The sequence below is a fragment of the Ochotona princeps genome, chromosome 27 (genome assembly GCF_030435755.1).
Source record: "Ochotona princeps isolate mOchPri1 chromosome 27, mOchPri1.hap1, whole genome shotgun sequence".
Classification (NCBI taxonomy): Eukaryota; Metazoa; Chordata; class Mammalia; order Lagomorpha; family Ochotonidae; genus Ochotona; species Ochotona princeps.
In genome coordinates this window covers 13,039,283-13,060,473 of record NC_080858.1, presented here as the reverse complement: position 1 = coordinate 13,060,473, position 21,191 = coordinate 13,039,283, and the positions used below count along the sequence as shown (strand labels likewise).

The 21,191-nt window shown below is 41.9% G+C and overlaps 1 protein-coding gene across 2 annotated transcripts in view; it reads left to right on the top strand.

Moving 5' to 3' along the window:
- Nucleotides 1–21,191, top strand: part of AEBP2 (AE binding protein 2) — a 57,417-nt gene that overhangs the window by 26,420 nt on the left and 9,806 nt on the right. For both annotated transcript variants that reach the window (XM_058655662.1, XM_036497333.2), the window contains exons 3-5: nucleotides 5,951–6,058; nucleotides 14,605–14,791; nucleotides 18,683–18,807. In XM_058655662.1, coding sequence (XP_058511645.1) covers nucleotides 5,951–6,058; nucleotides 14,605–14,791; nucleotides 18,683–18,807 — 420 coding nt within the window. The remainder of the gene's footprint in view (nucleotides 1–5,950; nucleotides 6,059–14,604; nucleotides 14,792–18,682; nucleotides 18,808–21,191) is intronic.

The window sequence follows — 21,191 nt, the reverse complement described above, 5'->3', positions numbered from 1 at the left end:
AGTCCTTAACAACATGAATTTGATCGTGTCTTTTTTCATACATAAGTGCAAAACACTTTATTATAAAAATGCAGGTTTATATGGAGAGAGGGAGAGAGAGAAATCTTGTTTCCCTTGGTTCAGTTTCTAATTAACTGCTGTGGTGGCAGCTGGACTGGTCCAGAGCCAGGAGCCTAGAACAATTAATTGCTGTGGTGGCAGCTGGACTGGTCCAGAGCCAGGAGCCTAGAACTTCTTTCAGGGGCGCATGGTCTTGTTCTTTCAGTGCTTTCCTGTGTATAGGCAGCTGAATTAGAGGTCCACCAGCGGGCCCGGCACCACGGCCTAGCGGCTGAAGTCCTTACCTTGAACGTGCCGGGATCCCATATGGGGGCCAGTTCTAATCCCGGCGGCCCTGCTTCCCATTCAGCTCCATGCTTGTAGCCTGGGAAAGCAGTCGAGGACGGCCCAAAGCCTTGGGAGCCTGCATCCATGTTGGAGACCTGGAGGAAGTTCCTGGCTCCTGGTTTTGGATCACTGTTGTGGTCACTCGGAGTGAATCATTGGAAGGAAGATCTTCCTCTCTGTCTCTGCTCCTCTCTGTATATCTGACTTTGCAATAAAAACACACACACACACACACAAAAGAATTGGAGCAGTTAGGATTTGAACCAGTACACATGTGGGATGCTGGTACCACAGGTAGAGCTTAACCTATGCCATGATGTTGGCTCGACTAAGTATTTTTTAATGGAGGATATTGGAAATGTTAGTATTTAACATGGCAACCAGTAACATGATTCTTATATTCTTTTTTTTTTTAAAATATTTATTTATTTATTTATCTACCTATATATTTTTTAAAGATTTATTCATTTTTTATTACAGCCAGATATACAGAGAGGAGGAGAGACAGAGCAGAAGATCTTCCGTCCTACGACTCACTTCCCAAGTGAGCCGCAACGGGCCGATACGCGCCGATCCAAAGCAGGGAACCAGGAACCTCCTCCGGGTCTCCCACGCGGGCGCAGTGTCCCAATGCACCGGGCCGTCCTCAACTGCTTTCCCAGGCCAAAAGCAGGGAGCTGGACGGGAAGTGGAGCTGCCGGGATTAGAACCGGCGCCCACATGGGATCCTGGGGCTTTCAAGGCGAGGACTTTAGCCGCTAGGCCACGCCACCGGGCCCGATTCTTATATTCTTTTAAACCATTGTATTTGTTGTTTTGCATCTTGAAACAGCAAATTGATTTGGGACAAATCAGACATTTTCTTTACCTTCTCTTTGGTATGTTTACATCTTGTGAAGTGTTTTGTTTTCATAAAATTATTTCAGCTTAAAGATCCCATGAAGTCATATATCATTACTTTCCTGATATAAGATGGTACTATTTCTTGCTTTATGTAAGATCTTTTTGTGTGAAATAGCTGTGAAAGGAATTTAGTAATTAAACTTTAAATCTTTTTAAAGATTTATTTTTATTGCAAAGTCAGATATATAGAGAGAAGAGACAGAGGAAGATCTTCCATCCGATGGTTCTCTCCCCAAGTGGCCGCAATGGCTGGAGCTGAGCCAATCCGAAGTCAGGCGCCAGGAGCTTCTTCTGGGTCTCCCATGCAGGATATAGTGTTTGGATATATATACTTCAGCACTCATGTGGAGATGGAAGTGTGTTTATCTGGACAGGCATGTAGTTTTTTTGGTATAGGTCTTGTGTACATTCACTTAAATATAGTAAATTTGCTGAAGTGAAGAAATTGATACCAGTCTTTGCTTCCTGGGTTTGCCTCACTGTGGCTCATTTTGAACCTTCAGGAGGTAAAGCTCACAACAAAATTCAGTAAGATTTCTTGGAGTTGTTTGCAGAAAACCCAGACCTGTGGATATGGTAATTATAGACCTCTTCATCTTGGGTTAGCCTGTTGATATGAGGATAGGTTAGTACTTCAAAATGCTCTTGGGAAGCTGCTGCTGCTGTGCTGGCATCCTGTATGCAGGTGCCAGTGTGAGTCCTGGTTGTCAGCTTCTGATCCATTGCTCTTGATTGTGCCTGGGAAAGCAGCAGATGATAACCCCGCAAAACTGAAAGGTTCCAGGCTCCTGCCTGTGGCTTGAGCCAGCCTCTGCTCTGGTGGCCACTTAAGGGGTGAACCAGCACATGGCAAGTATCTGTCCCTGTGCACATAGCTTTGCCCTGCAAACTAGTCAAGTAATCACTCAATCATTGAAAAACCTTAGTGGATTTGTGGGTTGTGGATTTCTTCCTTGGACCATCTGGCTGAAAATCCAATGGCAGTTATTGTGAGAATGGACATCCGGGTCTACTGTAGGCCAGCATTTCCTGTTGACAAGATATCCTCTTGCGTTACTGTGGTGCCATGGAATTACCAAGTGTGTGCTCAGTAGTACCTGTGTTGAAAAAGAAATACTGTTAGATTAAGCGATTTTTCCATGATTATGTAGCTCTAAAGTGAAAGGAGTGGATAGTAGTCAGGTTATCCTTTCTACTCGTTATGTCTAATCAATCTGATATGACTTAGATTGGTCTTTTTTTTTTTTTTTAAGGTTTATTCAGTTTATTTGAGAGGCAGGTTACAGAGAGAGAGAAGGAGACAGAGAGAAAGAGATCCGATTACTGGTTCACTCCCTAAGTGGACGCATCGGCCTAGCTGAGCTGATCTGAAGCCAGGAGGCCAGAGCACCTATCCTCTGCTGCTTTCGCTGTCCAGGGGCAGGGAGCTGGATCGAAGTAGTGCCTCTGGGACGCATACTGGTACCCTGTGGAAAGCCAGCACTGTAGGCAGAGGATGAGTGTGTTACGTCACAGCGTCACCACGCCACTCCCCATACCCCCTTCCTCAGTTTTTTTTCAAGTGATTTGCTCAATTGTAGCTCAACATAGTTAACTATTGTCTGCACTGACTGAATCTATTATGAAATTCAGGTTTACAGGTATTTTATATCTGAGGGATTTGTCTTCATTTTGTCACCAGACATTTATTCCACCTATAGTCCAGACTAGGAGTGTGGCTTTCTGGCTGGTGGGCAATAATAATAAGGCTTGGGAAATGCTCCTTAATGGCCCTGCCAAGGCAACTGCATATGGGGCTTGAAAATCAGTAAATCTGTATACAGCATGCTGGTTTTTAAGTTTGTATGGCTCATGAATGATGTTGCAAATTATCCAAATGACCTTTGACAGAAAAAGATTCCTCACCTTGAGCTAGATCATACCTACTTATCAGCTAAGTATGGCTGTAATTGATGGAAGTACAGAGTCTCCCCTACCCACCACAGTTAAATTTATTCAGGAAAAAAATTAGATTGTTAACAGAGGGAAAAAATTGGAAGTCAGAGATTGTGGTTTATCCTAAATGTCAGGAAGGTTAGATAGGAACTGTTTATCTGAAAAGAACGAAAGTCCTACTTTTTTTGAAAATGTGTTTTTTCTTTTTTCCTTTTTAATTTTATATATTGGAAAAGCAGGATGAGAGGGGAATCTGTACATTCACTTCCCTATTGGCCTCAGTGGCTGGGACTGGAATAGGGCAAATCCAGGAGTCTGGCTGCATCCTGGCCTCCCACGTGGGTGGGTGCCAGGGTGCCAGGCGTTTGTGCCATAATCCTCTGCCTTCCAGGATCGCTCAGGAGACTGACTTGAAAGTGGAGTAGCAGTAATTTGATAATAGATGCGGTGTCACAAGTAGTAGCTTGACTTACATCACCGCAACACCTACCTTTTCTTTAGTTTGCAAATAATAGGTGGCAGCGATCCCTTAGGAGTTCTTTAATATAATTCTGTAAGGATACAAGCAGCATTAATTTCGTTCCTACATGCTCTAAGATATTTTGTTTTATGACTCATGAGAGAAGAGCAGCTTCTGTAACTTGTTAATTGCTTGAACATCTAGGGCCTACCAAGTTTAGTAGTTTTGAATCCGTAAATAAGCAATATTGGCTCAATCTGTGTAGCATAGCAGCATAAAGTTTGGATTCTTTTTGCTGTTTTTCTAGGTGCGGTGGCCTAGCAGCTAAAGTCCTTGCCTTGAACACGCTGGCATCCCATATGGCCTTGAACACGCTGGCATCTAATCCCAGCAGCTCCACTTCCCATCCAGCTCCCTGCTTGTGGCCTGGGAAAGCAGTCGAGGATGGCCCAAAGCCTTAGGATCCGTGTGGGAGACCTGGAGGAGGTTTTTTTAAAGATTTATTTTATTTTTATTGGAAAGGCAGATATACATAGAAGAGGAGAGACAGGAAGATCTTCCATCCGATGATTCACTCCCCAAGTGACCGCCACGGCCGGTGCTGTGCCAATCCAAAGCCAGGAGCCAAGAACCCCCTCCAGGTCTCCCACACAGATGCAGGAACCCAAGGCTTTGGCCGTCCTCGACTGCTTTCCCAGGCTACAAGCAGGGAGCTGGATGGGAAGTGGAGCTGCCAGGATTAGAACCGGCACCCATATGGGATCCCGGCACGTTCAGGGTGAGGACTTTCGCCACTAGGCCATGCCGCCGGACCCCTTTTTAAAATGTTTTTAATTGGAAAGTCAGATATTCAGAGAGGAGAAGAGATAGAGAGGAAGATCTTCCATTGGATAATTCACTGCCCAAGCAGCTGCAGTGGCTGGAGCTGTGCTGATCTCAAGGCAGGAAAGTCCAAAGTTTCTTCCGAGTCTCTCATGTGGGTGCAGGGTTCCAAGACTTTGGGCCGTCCTCTACTTCCCAGATTACGAGCAGGGAGTTGGGTTGGAAGCGGTGCCTGTATGGGAACCTATTGTGTGCAGGGTGAGGACTTTAGCCGCTAGACTACCGCACTGGGTTCTGAAAGTAGCTTTAACCTTGGGGATCTTAAGCAGCATTTAATTGATCTTTGCCAGGGTCAGTAATTTTAAGTATGAAGGTGGAGCAATTATGACTTTCTATATCTATTTACCTAAAAGAAACTAGCAAGTCTTGCGGAATCAGAATGTGTAATAACATTTTCTAACCAGCTGTGTCCCGTGATGTTGTTGGTGTTGTGGTAGACTGACATAAAAGGCTTAACTTTTGCCTGTGTTGTTTATTCGTTGTTCTGATACCATGCCCTCAGGCCTAGGTGTAAGTTTGTTTTGGTCTGTATGTAGTGCCACTCCATTTGTGATGGTTTTAGCAAAGAGGGGAGGCCGTGAGTCGGTTTTTTCATAGTGATGTGGTAGGATTGAAGAGGACCACCTGCCTCCCGTGTCGTTTGTTGGAAATAGTATCCATTAGAAACTTGGTGTTTCCCTAGTTGTGAGATAATGAAGGTCAGAATGTTAATCTTGATGCTTTCCAAACCCAGTTAGTTGCCTTTAACCTGAAAATGTGTAACTCTTAGGATGTAAATAAGTTATTCCCGTTGCTTTTTTACTAACATAATAATTTAATGCTTTATATTAAATTTTGCCAAGTAGTTAAGATGGTAAAGAATGTTATAAATAAATATTTTTAATATGCATGTGAGAGGAAATGAGAAAAGTTGCAGTTTGACACTAATTTTTACTTGAAATTGGGAGCACTAATTGACATCTACTGACCATTTGATTTTCATTGTTTATGTCGTATTTTTCTGATGCTAAAAATAAAATTAAAAATGATTTTTTCCTTATGTAGTAGATATAAAATGAATGAAGGCGTATTTTTGATACTAAAAATTAAATTTAAAAATGATTTTTTTCCCTTATATAGTAGATATAAAATAAATGAAGGCTTAGAGTTCCAATTCCTATTGTTAATATTTCCTTCCGAATGGCACTTTGTGTTTGGCATGTCAGTTCGTAATTGAGAGAGTAGTTAGCAGCTTGCAAGGGATAGAGTTACAACACCTCATACTACTAGGTCTGGAAAGTTCTAGTGCTTTCATAGGCTCGATATACTCATTTAAACTTAAAAAGAAATAAAACTTTTGGTTGAGATGAGTGACGAAAATTATTCTGGCTCTTGTTTTAACAGGTGTTTGTTTGCTTATGGAAAGGTTGTAAAGTGTACAACACTCCATCAACCAGTCAGAGTTGGCTCCAGAGGCACATGCTGACGCACAGTGGCGACAAACCTTTCAAGGTAAGTGAGTTTGTTTATGTGAGGTGGTGTTTTTTGAGTTAAGTGGACATGTTTATTAAGGGGCATGCCTTGGCCCTTCTAAAAACCTTTTAGAGGAAGCATTTGACTTTTTGTGTATATGTGTAATTTTGTAAGTGGGCATGCTTCTTAAGAGATGTGCTCTGGCGCCTTCTAAAAGTGTGCTAAACCATTTATGATAAAATTGCTTAACTTCTGCTTGTGTGAAATCTCAAATAGATGATGATACAAAGATAATGTTTTTAGTTGGAAAAACATAAGCTAAGTGGCTCATTAAGTTGTGTCTTAGAGAGCAGACCAGTGTCTTCAAACCCTGTTTATTGACTGACTTGGCTGTTGTTACTGTTTTTGCGGTTTGGTGCCTGCCCCCATCCCTGACCCAGCTCAGTCTCACTGGCAAGTAGCACTGTTGATGTCTTTCACTCAGTTTTGAGTATCTTTGACTGTACTTAGTTTTAAGTCATGTATCAAATAGATGTGCTTCAGTAAAAAGTTTTTGTGAAAATCATTTTTCCATTTATTTTCATTAAGAATTGAAAATATTTTGGTTTCTAATTATAGGAAGCGTGTACCATAGAGATTAAAAGTTTATATTTAAAGATGTTTAATAGTTGTGAAACCCATAACTGCTAGAATGTAAATACTGTGCCAGAAATTTCCCTAGGGTTGTTGGAGAATGAGATAATTCTTGTGGAGTTGCTTAAAAAAAATTAAAATTTTTTGAAAAGGTAATAATTAACAAGTTAAATTTAAGGAATAATTTAAAAAGTTTTGTTCCTTTTGTTTCTTCCTGCATTTTTTCTCATAAAATATGTAATTGCGGTCACTATTTCTTTGTAATTTCTTCCAATATTGTTTTACTGAAGTACAGCAAATCATTCAAATAAACATGAGGAATCATTCTTCCTCCCCCTGTTTTTTAAAGACTTACCATATTTAATTTGAACGGCAGAGTTACAGAGAGAGGAGAAAGACAGATTGTCCACTGATAGACAGTTTCATTGTGCCTATTCCCATACAGTGTTTTAAAGTTAGCCATTCTGTTGCTGGTTGATGGTGATTTGTAGCTTAGCTTCAAAGCCTTATACGAATCAATTTTTGTCATCTTGTTCTGTAGATTGTCTGAATTGGAGAGTGCTAAAATAAAACAGTTAAGGGACATGATTTAGTGAGGTAATTATTCTGCAAATTATAGGATTAAGAAAACAGTACTGTTGAGAATATAATGCATTGTCTTAGGTGTTACGGAAGGCAGGTCTGTGTCTTTTCCCCTCCATCTTTTTTTTCCCTCTTCCTTTTCATTGCTGTTACTTTTTATTTATTTATTTATTTTTAATAAATTTACAAATTTTTACCCATGTGAAAGAGAGTAACAGAGCAAGGGAACTAATATCTTCTGGATCACTCTCTAAGTTCTCGCACTAACCTGGCTGGTCCAGACCAGAGCTGGGCCACTATGACTGTGTGTGGGTCTTCCGTGGGTGGTTGGCATGGTCCATGCATTTGAGCCATCCTATGCGGCCTCCCAGTAGGCTTCAGCAGGATTTTAGACTGGAGGTAGAGAAGCTGAGACTAACGTGGATTAGTAGATAGAAGTTCTTCCTCCTTCTCGGTCCCTCTCGCCTCCCTTTAAGGGAGGGCAGGAAACTGAATGTAGGACTTTGTGTTGTTGATGGCAGATGCACAGTGTGGAAATTAGTAAGACTTCATTGACTGTCATTTACATTTAAGCCTGATTTTATGATCCCTAAACTTGTTTATCTTATGAGTGGGTAAATTTTATATACATATCATTTGACATGTTTTCTCAGAAAATTTAATTTTGAAAAATTCCCTTGAAGATGTAAAATAGTGTCTATGCCAAGACTTTTCTGAGAATTGTACAATAACAGTTCTCAAAAGATACTGCTTTTTGGGTCTGGCATGATAGCTTGCTGGCTAATCCTCTACTTCTAAGTGCCAGGTACCCATTTGGATGTCGGTTCATGTCCCGGCTGCTGTGCTACCCATTCAGCTCACTGCTTGTGCCCTGGGAAATTATTAGAAGATGGCCCAAGTCTTTGTGTTGGGGGGACCCAGAAGAAACTTTTGGCTTTTGGCCTGAGATTGGCTCAGCTCTGGCCATTGTGACCACTTGGGGAGTGAACCAGTGGATGGAAGATCTTTTTCTCTGTCTCCTTCTTTCTGTTAATCTGACTTTCCAATAAAAATAAATCTTTTTGGACCTGGTGTGGTAGCCTAGCTGTTGAGGTCCTCGCCTCGCACAGACCAGGATCCCATATGGGAGGCTCGTGGCTCCTGGCTTTGGATTGGCATGGCTTGGCCGTTCTCCCGCTTGGGGAGTGTATCATGGCCAGAAGATCTTCCTCTCTGTCTATGCTTTTTTTTTTTTTTATATTTGACTTTCCAATAAAAGTAAAATAAATCTTAAACAAAATCTTTTTGTGTACGTTAGAAATCACATAGTTGTGCGTTTCAGATCACCTCAGTAGCTTTGTTGCGTTGTATATAATTTTCTTCCCTGGGTTTTCTGTTTATCCTGAATACGATATTTATGATCATTTAGTTGTCTTGGATCAGCCGATTGTGAGTTTCCCTCAGCAGCTAAGTAGTCTTCTCACTGTGTAATTGTTTTAATTCTGACTGGCTTGAATGACTTCTGTTTGGGGTATGATCATGCCCAAAAGACTCAGACTTGGTTTACAGTCTTAAACCTGAAATAGGTAATTTGTTTATATTTTGGGATCAAGAACATTGCTTCAATTGCTAATAAAGAAAGAGTAGGAGCCAGTGTTGTGGTGAGGCCACCATTGAATGACCTCCACATCCTTTTGAGAACACTGGTTCACGTTGTGGCTCCTCTGCTTACATAGAGTCCAGTTCCCTGCTGATGGGCCTGGGAAGGCAATAAGAGATGAGCCAATGCTTGGACCGCTCACAGCTTCAGCCTGGCCCAGCCCTGGCCATTGCTGCCATTTGACGGTTAAATTAACAGATGGAATATCTCTGTTATTTTCTGTTACTCTGCCTTTCAAATAAACAAAAATTTTGAATAATTTTTATTTAACCAGAGTTAACTGTATCTGTTGAGCCTTGAATCCCGTATTGTAGTGCTGCTAGGCAGGGGGTTGTAATTCATGGCTTCTGTGTATGACGTGAGCATTGCTACTCACCATTCGATGAAATGAGTACAAAATGGCTTCCTGTTTAGATCTTTAGTTTTTTCTGCAGCCATTCTCTGTAGTGCAAAGCCTTAACTATTTTGTTCTGATACCTGTCTTTAACGCCTCTTCCATGTCATGTGTGAGTGTGTGTCTGTGTGGTAGAAGCTGGTGGGTTCCGTAGTCTTAGGAACTAATGATGTTTGATGCTGTCACTTGCTGTAAATGTATAGTTTGAGTATGAGAAAGAATAATTGTGATCATTATATTACCGAAAAGCAGCCAAAAGTAATTTCCTTCCTAAAAAGAACTGACTGATAGATGTTGGAGGGCGGGAGAGCTTATAGCAGCTCGTAAGAACCAGTGCTTAATTCTTCCTGTGTGAGCTGTGCTGATGTGTGAATCTCATCAATGTTGGGGGTGGCTGTGTGTCAATGTTACTTAAGAAAAGGTGATTCGCATTTGTGTGCAGAGTTAGCCCTGTTGTACAAGATATTTGTTCTATGATTTCTTAAGCTTAACCTAGTGTAGAAGAGCTGATTTTAAACAGCATTTCTCTCGTAAATGCGGTTACCAGTGTAACAAAAGCACAGAGCAAAGAGGTTCCACAGGATCTTGTCTTGAACCTCGCTAGGCCTCCTGTTACTACACACTGTTGTCACGCTCTTCCCTGCTCTCGTCTCCTGTGCCCAACTCGGGGTGCAGTCCTGAGGATTAATGTATTTTTCTTGTACTTGCTGGGCATTTGTGTAGTTTTGGAGATATGTTTCTGTTTAAAATTGGATGATTATATGTATAATATAAATGTGCGCACGTGTGTGTGTGTGTCCGTGTCTGTTGAGTTGTTCCTCATAGTCTGGATATTAATCCCGTTTTTTAATGAATACTCTGTGGTTTTTTCCTCATTGTGTTGTATGTCTTTTAACTTTGTTGATTCTTGCTATGCAAAAACATTTTATGTATTTTTAATTTTTTAAGCAGTCATTTTATTTTTGATGATGTTTACGTGGTTGAGAGGGATACATGCCCATGTTGACACTGATTATGGTGGAGATGGTCAAGGAAAGGGAAGATAGATGAGAAAACTGCTTCCAATCTCTTTCTTTCTTCCTGTGTTTTGGGAAAAGTGGAGAGAGAAGGTATATTTACTAATTTTAAAAGATATATTTAGGGCCTGGTACTGTGGCCTAGTGGCTAAAGTCCTCGCCTTGAACGCACCAGGATCCCATATGGGTGCTGGTTCTAATCCCAGCAGCCCCACTTCCCATCCAGCTCCCTGCTCGTGGCCTAGAAAAGCAGTCAAGGATGGTGGAAAGCCTTGGGACCCTGCACCTATGTGGGAGACCACCCAGAAGAAGCTCCTGGCTTCTGGCTTTAGCTCTGCTCCTGCAGTGAGGCCACTGGGAGAGTAAACCAACAGATGGAAGATCTCCGTCTTTTTTTTTTTTTTCTGTAAAATCTGAATTGTGGCATAGTTACACTAAGAAGGAGAGCCAGAGAGAGTCTTTTACCCACTGATTTACCCTCCAAATGACCAAGGCTGATCCATACCGAAACCACGGAAGCACTGAGGCCCATCTGCCATATTTCCCCCTGGACATGAGCAGTGGAGTACTGAGGACTATCCTGTGCCCGTGAGGCTGTCATTGCAGTGTTGGTCTCATTGCATTTTAGTTTCATATGATTTAGGATGTCTGTTTTCTTCTTGGTTTGATAGTTGCAGATGTTACCCGTGAGTCTTTGGCCCGTTAGAAATTCACTTTGTATGGTGATTGGAAATCTAGTTTGATTTTTTTTGGTAGTACAGTTTATTAAAAAAAGCTGACCTCCAATGTAGTGGCGCTTTTGTTGAAAATGAGGCATACGTAATGTAGATTTACTTTTGGAATTCTCTATTCTGTTTTTTTTTATCTTTATTTTTATGCAAGTGCCATGGTTTTCCAGCCTTATTATGATGTCTCCAGCTTTGTTTTAACAGGGTATTTTATATGGCTTTGTATACGTTTTTAGAATTGTATTTGTATTTATCTGTTGAAAATGTTTTATATTATGTTATTTGTGATTAATTTGGATCTTTGAATTTCCTTGGGTAATCCAGACATTTTACACACCTGTGTAAGTCTCTGATTAGTGTAGGAAGTATCAGTTATGGAAGAAGGTGGATGGGGCAAAGGTTGATCTTGCTTTAAAGCTGCATTAGCACCTGGGGGGTTGGGACAGTCATTTGAAGACGCCTTAGAGACCTTGATGTCTGAAAGAATGTTCTGAATGATATTTGAATGGTTTTGATGGTTCTGAGGTGGTGTCATCTTCGTTGAGCGGGGTTGAGAAAACCTTTGCAGGGCCCGGCGACGTGGCCTAGAGGCTAAAGTCCTCGCCTTGAACGCCCCGGGATCCCATATGGGCGCCGGTTCTAATCCCGGCGGCTCCACTTCCCATCCAGCTCCCTGCTTGTGGCCTGGGGGAGCAGTTGAGGATGGCCCAATGCATTGGGACCCTGCACCTGCGTGGGAGACCCGGAAGAGGTTCCAGGTTCCCGGCATCGGATCGGCGCGCACTGGCCCGTTGTGGCTCACTTGGGGAGTGAATCATTGGACGGAAGATCTTCCTCTCTGTCTCTCCTCCTCTCTGTATATCTGGCTGTAATAAAATGAATAAATCTTTAAAAAAAAAAAAAAGAAAAGAAAACCTTTCCAAGGTCTGTTGATTAAGTCCACTTGAGTGCATGTACCTGCAGGCACAGGAACCTGGTAAAGCTTACCAGAATAGTAGTCCAACCTGTTTTTCTCTCCATTCTCTGATGAGGGATTCACCATCCACTGTTTTATTATTGTTATTATTGGAAAGGCAGATATACAGAGAAGAGGAGATACAGAGTGGATGCAACGACCAGAACTGAGCCCAGGAGGTTCTTCTGGGTCTTCCATTTAGGTGCAGGGTCCCAAGGCTTTGGACCGTATTCTGCTCCTTTCCCAGGTTACCAGCAGGGAGCTGGAATGGAAGTGGAGCAGCTGGGACATGAATCGGTGCACCCATGTGGAATCCTGACATCTTCAAGGCGAGGATTTAGCCACTAGGGCTCTGCTATAATTGTTTTGACAATAGTTGATTAGGGCACAGAGGCTCAAGGGCTATAGGAAAGTGGGTAAGAAGACCATTGTTTCCATATATATATTTTTCTATATCTGGGGTAAAGGGGAAGATAAAGGGAGAAGCCCCACCTAGCCTCCCAGACATCTCAGGATCCCTGATGTGGGGCAGGCTCTGAGGGCACTGGTTTTGTTAGTTCAACAGTTCTGAATTGCTGCCAATCTCACCATTCCAAGCACCATGAAATCTCTCCAGAATCCACTAGATGAGGTAGTCCACCTTAGAGTCTCCATTTGCAGTTTACCTGAATGTCGCAATTCATTGTTTGAGTAGCAGATTTGCCATGTGATTTACATTGTTAACCTTTCATTACTCAGTCTTGCAGGAAAAAAGGCTAGAGGGGCAATATTTGAAGGAACGTAACAGAAGGTTTTATGAGGGTAATATTACATGCGTTCTCTGGAATTGTGGCAGGTTTCAATAATTTTGACATTTCCTAATATTTTTTTTTTTTTGCCTGAAAGCACTACAGAGATAGAGACAGAGAGGATTTTTATCTGCTGGTTTACTTGCCAGATGGCTGCAATGACGGGCTGGGCATAGTGGTGCCAGAACCATCCCTTTCCTCCATGTTCCCCTTTGCAGGACAGGGGACCAAGCACTTGGACTATGCTCTGTGTGTGTGTGTGTGTGTTTGGACTTTTCGGTAGAATTTCAGAGAGGGAGGAAGAGGCTTCAATTGAAATCTTTTGTTCACTCCCTGACTGGCTGCAATGGCCAGATCTGGGCTGGTCCGAGTCCAGGAGCCAGGAGCTTGTTCCAGATCTTTCACATGGGTGCAAGCACAATCTTAAGCTGCTTTTCCAGGAGCATTAGCAGGGAACTATACTGGAACTGGGGCAGGGAGGAATCAAAGTGACACCCAAACAAAAATGCTAGCATCAATCCTGTAGCAAGACCAGTGCTGCAGGGCATATAGCCTGCTATGCTGTGGCACTGGCCTGTCTTCCTGCAGTTTTTCCCAGGCCATTGGTAGGGAGCCAGATCAAAACACACACTAGTGACTATACAGGATGCCCATGTCACAGATCATGCCTTGCTTTGCCATAATGCTGACCCCTAGTTTTAACATGTTTCTAAAGCATTTTTTGGAAAGATTTATTTACTTGAAATTCGGAGTGAGACTTTATGCCAGTGCCAGCTAAAGCTCGCCCTGGACTGTGCTGCAGTCAGGAGCTTGAAATAATCTACCCAGGTCGCCCATAAGGGTGACTGGGACCCCATGCATTTATATTGGCCATCCTGCACTGCCTTCCCAGATGTGTTAGCAGGAAACTTTATCAGAAGTGGAGCCGCCAGGACTTAAAATCAATCAGCACACTCGATAGAGAATGTGGCCATCACATGTGGCAGCTTCACCAGTGCACTGTAACACCCATTGGTACAAGAAGAATCTGTGAGAGTCACATCGACTTCTTACCTGTTACAATAGCATGGACTGGTAAGGGGGCTAGGGAATGTTTTGAAGTATGATGTCATGTGTGTATCTTAGAGAAACGAAAAAATTGCAATGATATTTTTTATTGCGCACACACACACGCCACATACACACGCACAATGAGGAGATAGATTTTTCCATGTGCTGGTTTGTGCCCCAAATGACTGCAGAGGCTGGCATTGAGCCAGGTTGAAGCCAGAATCTTGGAACTCCTTCTGTGTCTTCAGCATGGACAAGGGCCCACATACTTGGGCATCTGCTGGAAGCTAGACTGGAAGTGGCCTCAACGCAGTGCTCATGTGGGAGGCTGACATAGTATGCGGTAGCCTAACTTGCTTTGCTTTAATGTCAGCCCTAGCTTGAAAAATCCAGTAATTCAGATAATTGTGAGGATACTAGAAATCATTATTATTCCTGTTTAATTTAAAAGCAATTATTCTGTTATTCAGCTTATCAATTCGAAACCAGTCTTTTGTTTTTGGGTGGGGAAAATGCCACTAGCTTTGTCTTTTGTACAGTGGGGAAGAGCATTAAACTTGGGAGTTGTGTAACTCGAGTTTGATTTTCTTCTTGTGCCACTGCCTCATGATACTATCTTGGGCAACTTAGTATATTGTAAAACAAAAGGCCTGAACTAATATTTCATGCTGATTTTCTCGAATCAGTTCTTACTGGGCTACTGATAAACCTCTAAGATACTAAATACTGTCTTACTGAACATCTGATGATCTGCGTAGCATCATTAACACCCTTTTCTCCTTGTCTTCTCATTCCTGCAGTGTGTTGTTGGTGGCTGCAATGCCAGCTTTGCTTCTCAGGGAGGGCTAGCTCGTCATGTACCCACACACTTCAGTCAGCAGAACTCCTCCAAAGTTTCTAGCCAGCCAAAGGCCAAAGAAGAATCCCCTTCTAAAGCTGGAATGAACAAAAGGAGGAAATTAAAGAACAAAAGACGACGTTCATTACGTAAGTGTTCGTACCACACAGTCTGTGGATGTTAATTGTGTTTTGTTTATATTTTGGAGTTTTCACGCAAAAATCAGTGTGTAGTGTTCCTCAGTTTTGGTTATCCGTTTCTGTTAACAGTAATTAACTTGCAGGTTGCTTGTCAGTCACTGAGATTTCAGTGGCATGCTAATAGTAGCTGAGGGAATGTAATTACAAATGACTTTAGCATATAAAGTGAGTAGAAGGATTTTAGTAAGTTTGAACATGTGAAAGTAAAAATCAAGTAAAAGTTGCCTACTTCAAAGCAGGGTGTGTCTACATGCAACAGTTCTGATTTATTCTGTTTTACTACTTACAAGTTGTTTGCTTAATTAGCAGATTTTTAAAACATATGAAAGGCAGAATGACAGGGAGATTATGACTGATTTTAGAGTAGAGAATGACCAGTTGATCAGGTTTTGTAAGTGTTGGCAGTCAGCAACTGACTTAGAGACGATGGATCCCATCTTTGTGTGAGCTGGATATCTGTCGGTGAAGGTGTTGGTAGTGAGTAAATGAAGCTGTCATTGAAAAAGAATCCTCTGCTAGGGTGAACTGGAAAGGAAAAAATGGATTGTGCTTACTCTTGGGACTTGATTTCATATAAAGAAATGGCATCCTGGCTGTTACACTTGAGTGTCAGAAAATTGTTAAATAGTAGCTGACATTGTAGCTCTGTAGATTAAGCTGACTCGTGTCCAAAGCATCTTTAGACCAGTGGTTCAGGTCCTCATTACTATTTCTGCTGCTGCTCTTGGGAAAACAGTGGAGAATAACCCAGGCAATTTGATCTCTGCCATTCATATTGTAAATCAGGAGATCTGGCTCGACCCAGCAGGTGGAAGATTATTTTTGTCTGTATGTATCTTCCTCTGTGTCACTCTTCCAAATAAATGCATTTTTAAAGAAAGGGGGTAGCATCTTGGCATAGTAGGTGAAAGCTGGTGCTTACAATGCCAGTATCCCAGGAGGTTTTGAGTCTGTTCTTTACCAATGTTCCAGCTCCCTGTTTACATGTCTGGGAAGGCAGCCCAGGACGGTGCTGGGGCCCCTGCATTCACATTGAAGGTCAGATAGGGTTCCAGGCTCTTGGTTTCTGTGGCCACTAGGGAAGTGAACCAGTGGATGGGAGGATATTTCTATTTTTCTCCCTATCCTCTCCCACATCAAATTTCCTCATCCCGTGTAACTGCCTTTCAAGTAAAGGACAAAATAGACGTTAGGATTGAAAAACAATTGCTGAACTTCTATATTATGACACTCAAAACCAGGGTGACTTTTTCCAGTGTTTGACCTCACCTCCTTAGTTTTTTGATTCACATTATTTGCTTTTTCAACACTTGCACAATTTGCTTCTGTGTTCATGTAAATGGTGATTCAGTTGAATAAGTATTTCTTGCTTAGAAGTGGAAAGCTAGTGCTTGTGAAGTATTTGTACTTTCAATAATGTTGTTTTCTGCAGTGTTAGCTAACAGGACAGGATGTGCATGGGAACGGAGAGAAATAGGTTTAAAAGGACCTTTTTGTGGCTGTTTATGGGGAGAACAGAAATAACTGAGTAGATTTACATTAGGAACTTTACAAGGTTCCACTGTGTGGAGCCACTATTAAGTCAGTGCTTCCGACTGCATTAGGTGCAGTTAAAGCTAGGTAGACCATTTTTCCTCTAAAATTTGCATGGTGCTTTGCTAATCTCTTTCTTGTAGTTCAGTATCATTTTAATTGGGTAATCTGACTACAATGTAAGTGGTTTAGTAACATTAAGAATTTTTTGGAATTTTTAGAAAGATTTACTTATTTATTTATGGAAAATCATATATAGAGGATGAGAAACAGAGGAAGATCTTCTGTCTGATGATTGACTCCCCAAGTGGCATCAACGGCCAGTGCTGCGCCGATCTGAAGCCAGGAGCCAGGAGCTTCTTCTGGGTCTCCCATGTGGGTGCAGAGTCCCAAGGCTTTGGGCTGTCCTCGACTGCTTTCCCAGGCCACAAGCAGGGAGCTGGATGGGAAGTGGAGTAGCTGGGATTAGAACTGGCGCCAATATGGCATCCTGGGACATGTATGACGAGGACTTTAGCTACTAGGCTATTGCTCTGGGCCCATGATTTATTATTATTGGAAATGCAACAGAGAGAAAGGTCTTCCATCTACTGTTTTCAGCCCCAAATGGCCACAGTAGCCGGAGCTGAACTATTTTGAAGCTGAGAGCTAGAAGCCTCCTCTGGGTCTCTAGTGAAGGTACAGGGTCCCAAGACTTAGGGCCATTCTCTACCCCTTCTGCGACTTTCCCAGGACATAAGCTGGGAGCTGGAGGCAAAGCTTGTATGGGTTGCCAACACTTGCAGGTAGTGGATTAACCAATTAAGCTGTCGCACTAGCCCCAGTGTGTATGATTTTTAAACTATGGTAGAACAGTCTTTTTTGTGTGTGTGTGGTTTCCAAAACATACTTTTTTTTTTCAAGGTTTATTTTGTTTTTATTTGTAAGCATAATAGAGAGAGAAGGAGAGATAGAGATCTTCCATTACTGGTTCACTGCCCAAATGGCTGCAGTGACCGGAGCTTGGCTGTCGCACGGCTTCGCCTGCGTCACTTACATGAATGTTGGGGCCTAGGCACTTGAACCAGTTGCAGGGAGTTGGATCAGAAGTGGAGCTGTCAGGACTTAGAGCAATGCCCGTTAGGAACGCTGGTGCTGCACACTGAGGCTTCAGATGCTGCCTTGCTGCGCTAGCCTCTTCCAGAGTTGTAAAAGTACTTGCACATGCCTTAGGAAATGTATAATTGACCCATTGTGTACAGGTTGTAGTACTAATATACATGATTAGTTAATTACTGAGGAGGAATACTGAGAAAAGATGAAAAAGGTATCTGCCGATTCACTCCCCATGTGGCGGCATCAGCTTGAAGTGGGCCAGGCGGAAGCCCGGAGCCTGGTCTCCATCCTGGCTTCCCACGTGGCGGCGAGGCTTCCTGCTGCTTTCTGTGGAGCAGCTGGTGCTTATCTCGGTGCTGTGTTGGAGCAGCAGCATAACGCTGAGCCACAGTGCTGACGCCACTTGGCTTATCATGCCTCATGGCAAAACATTTTGGGAGATTGCTGTTCTTGTTTTTTCCTAAATTTTTTTTTATTACATTGCATTGTGTGACACAGTTTTATAGGTACTGGGATTCTCCCCTCCCTCCCCAAGCCCCCCCCCCCTGGAGGATTCCTCCACCTTGCTGCATTGCCACAGTTCAAGTTCAGCTGAGATTCTTTCATTGCAAGCATATACCAAGCATAGAGTCCAGCATTTTGGGATATTGCTATTCTTGTTTAGTATTCTTTTAAGAGATTTTCCTAATTTTTTAAAAAATGTTTTTGTTTATTTGAAAGAGACAGGAAGAGAGTTCTTCCGTTCTTTGAGTGATGCCCCAAATGGCCACCAAAGCTGGAGCCAGAGTTTTGTTGATTCTCACTATCGTTCACATTATCACATTTGTCATATTCTTTCATTGTGTTATTGAGTCACAATTCAGAAAAGTACCATCAAAAAAGTCTCAAAATAATACTGCTAGTAATATTAATGCAGAATGTTGGTATTTAATACGTTTGTCCTTGGTGGGACTCCCTGGTGTTGTGTGGAGGAGTTGTTCATGACATGGCCCTCCATGGCTTCCTGAAGCAAGGAGACGGATAGTAACACGCCTGTGAGGAGGTCTGAGGTCAGCGCTCAGGTGACCTCATTCACTTAGGTGTGCTTTTGCTTTTGGATCTTTCAACTTGTCTGTGTTTAGATAACTACTTGTATATTATTTGTTTATAATTATGTTTGTGGAAAAGACTGTTAATATTTTTCTAAATGATGTCTTTTGTGTTGACTTTTAGCACGACCCCATGATTTCTTCGATGCGCAAACACTGGATGCAATAAGACATCGAGCCATATGCTTTAACCTCTCAGCTCATATAGAAAGTTTAGGGAAGGGCCACAGTGTTGTTTTTCATAGTACTGTAAGTATTTTTTTCCACTTCAAATTTTATATACATACATATAGTTCTTTGACTTTTGTCATCGTATTTCTAAACTCAAGTTACAAAACGCTTAACTCTTATTTCAAAATGACTTGTCTTGTTAATTATAAAGCAGGCAGTTCCTGTGTTTATGATTAAACTGAATGTTTTATCAAGTCTTTGGTTTTAGCTTATTAGGACTATTGGGGCACATCACCAGTAGAGTGCTGTTGGAATTAAACTGGGCTCTGACCTTAGGTAGACCAGTTGTCGTTTCTGACCTTTGATTCTTCTGTGTGAAATCACACCGTTGGACTCCGTTTCCACTGTGGGCATTGTCACTTCCCTTACCTGCTGCAAACAACCAGATGTTGTGTTCAGTAGAAAATAAGGTGGTATTAGCCAATGCTTCCCAGCTTTGTGGGGGAAGAGTTCCTCCTCTGTCCCACTGGTCTGTCCTGTCACTGCATGGCATCGATATTGAATGACTGCTTTCAACATAGAAGAATAAAGTATCAGATTGGAAAAAGCTACGCATAAAAATTTTTTGTCATACTAGAAGTTAATAGAGAATTGATCTATCTATCTTTTACTGTTTGTAATGCAGTTACTTTTTTTCTTTTTCAATTCACTTGCAAGAGTTAGAGATCTCTTCAGTCTGTTTGTTCACTCTTCTCACGGTCAGGTCTGGGCCACACCGAAGTCAGGAGTTAGGGACTCCTTCAGTGTCTCCCGTGGGAGCACAGGGCATCATCCTCTGGAGCTTTACCAACCAGGCACCAAGCTCTTGGAAGCTTGAATCCCTGTAAATGAATGCTCCACTTTGGTTGTTGGTAATATAAATACATTGAGTTAATTTTATTAGCATTTAAAAAGAAAAGGTCATTGTTGATGCATGTGTCTTTCTTGGCTTCAATTTGATTTTCCTCCTCTCCAGTAGTGATGAGATTTTATTGCATTTTCACCTTTTTCTTTATAAATACCTATTTCCCAATTACTTAGCTTTTCTATTTATTTTAATAGACTCTCTTCCATTGTTCACTTTGTTCATTCTGTTTTCTGTCTGCCTTACATTATGTAGCTCTATTTTCTCCAGCTATTATCTCTCCCCACCTCCCTTTTAAATGTAAAACAACCTGCTGTGCTGTTTGTCCCTGGTGTGTTTTCATTTCAAAGACAATGAAATGTTCAAATAGTATGTTTCTGTGATAATCATCATATAAATTGATTGGTAAAATATTATAGCCAGTTACTAATAAAGATTGAGAGGGCATCATTTAGAGTATCATTTTTGTTCTCAGTTTTAGGTCAGACTGAACTCTAGGAAATGTAGTTGGATCAGTTAGTTGAATGAACCAAGACAATTATCAATGCTGGATTGTGCTTTTGGAATAAACCGAAGTGCAGGCCTGCTTGATGGGACGTAAAGCAACTCTGCAGTTAAGATGCAGCACGTTCCTATCGCTTTCAGTGTTCTCATTGAGGCTCGCTCTGCTCTTAGACTTGAAGTTCTGTGCGCATTGATTATTGAAATCTGACCTTCCCAAAGAAGTTAGATGTTAAGGGGGTGGATGTTGAAGCACAGTGTCACCACTTGTATGCCTGATATATCTTATCAGGTATCATCAGAGTGCCTAGTTTTGCATGAGCTCCTATCCCAACCCTGATTCTAATCATTTTAATGAGCACCTTTGGGGAGGGGGGTGACTGGTGAGGCTTCAAATGATTCAGTCCCTGCCACCCATCAGTCCCTGCCACCCATGTGGGAGACTTGAATGGATCTCTTGGCTTTGACCTATCCAGTCCTGGCTGAGTGTATTTTGGGGAGTAAACCAGCGGATGGATGTGTTCACACCCTCTTATTGGGGATTGAGGGGAGGTGTAGGACACCATGCTGGAGTGGGAATAGTCCAGTTGTATTTGAAACTGAGAGAATCAGTAAGAAGAGGAGGAAATTGCCCAAAGTGTTTGGAGAAATTCATTGCACTTAAGACATTGACTTGTATTTTGTGTTTGGTGGGAAGCTGTTGAAGGCATTTGGGTGGGCATGATGTCTTTTTTTAAAAAATAACTTTCAGACCTAATTTTTGTTTGATAGGCCACACCATTTAAAGTATACAGTGTTATACATTTTCAGTTGTACATGCTGAATGAAAGCACTACTTCAGTCTAGTTATAGAATGTCCCCTTCACTGTAAAGTTTTCTGTGTAGCTTTGCATCTTCTCCCTACCCCACATTTACTTGAAGAACTTATTGTTGTGTTTCTCTCTGGTCAGTTGTAACATGCTCGTTCTAAAATGAACGACTCAGGTGAACATGATAGGGGCATCAACCTGAATAATTGCGGTGGAGGTGATAGGAGTTAGATTCTAGATAAATTTTG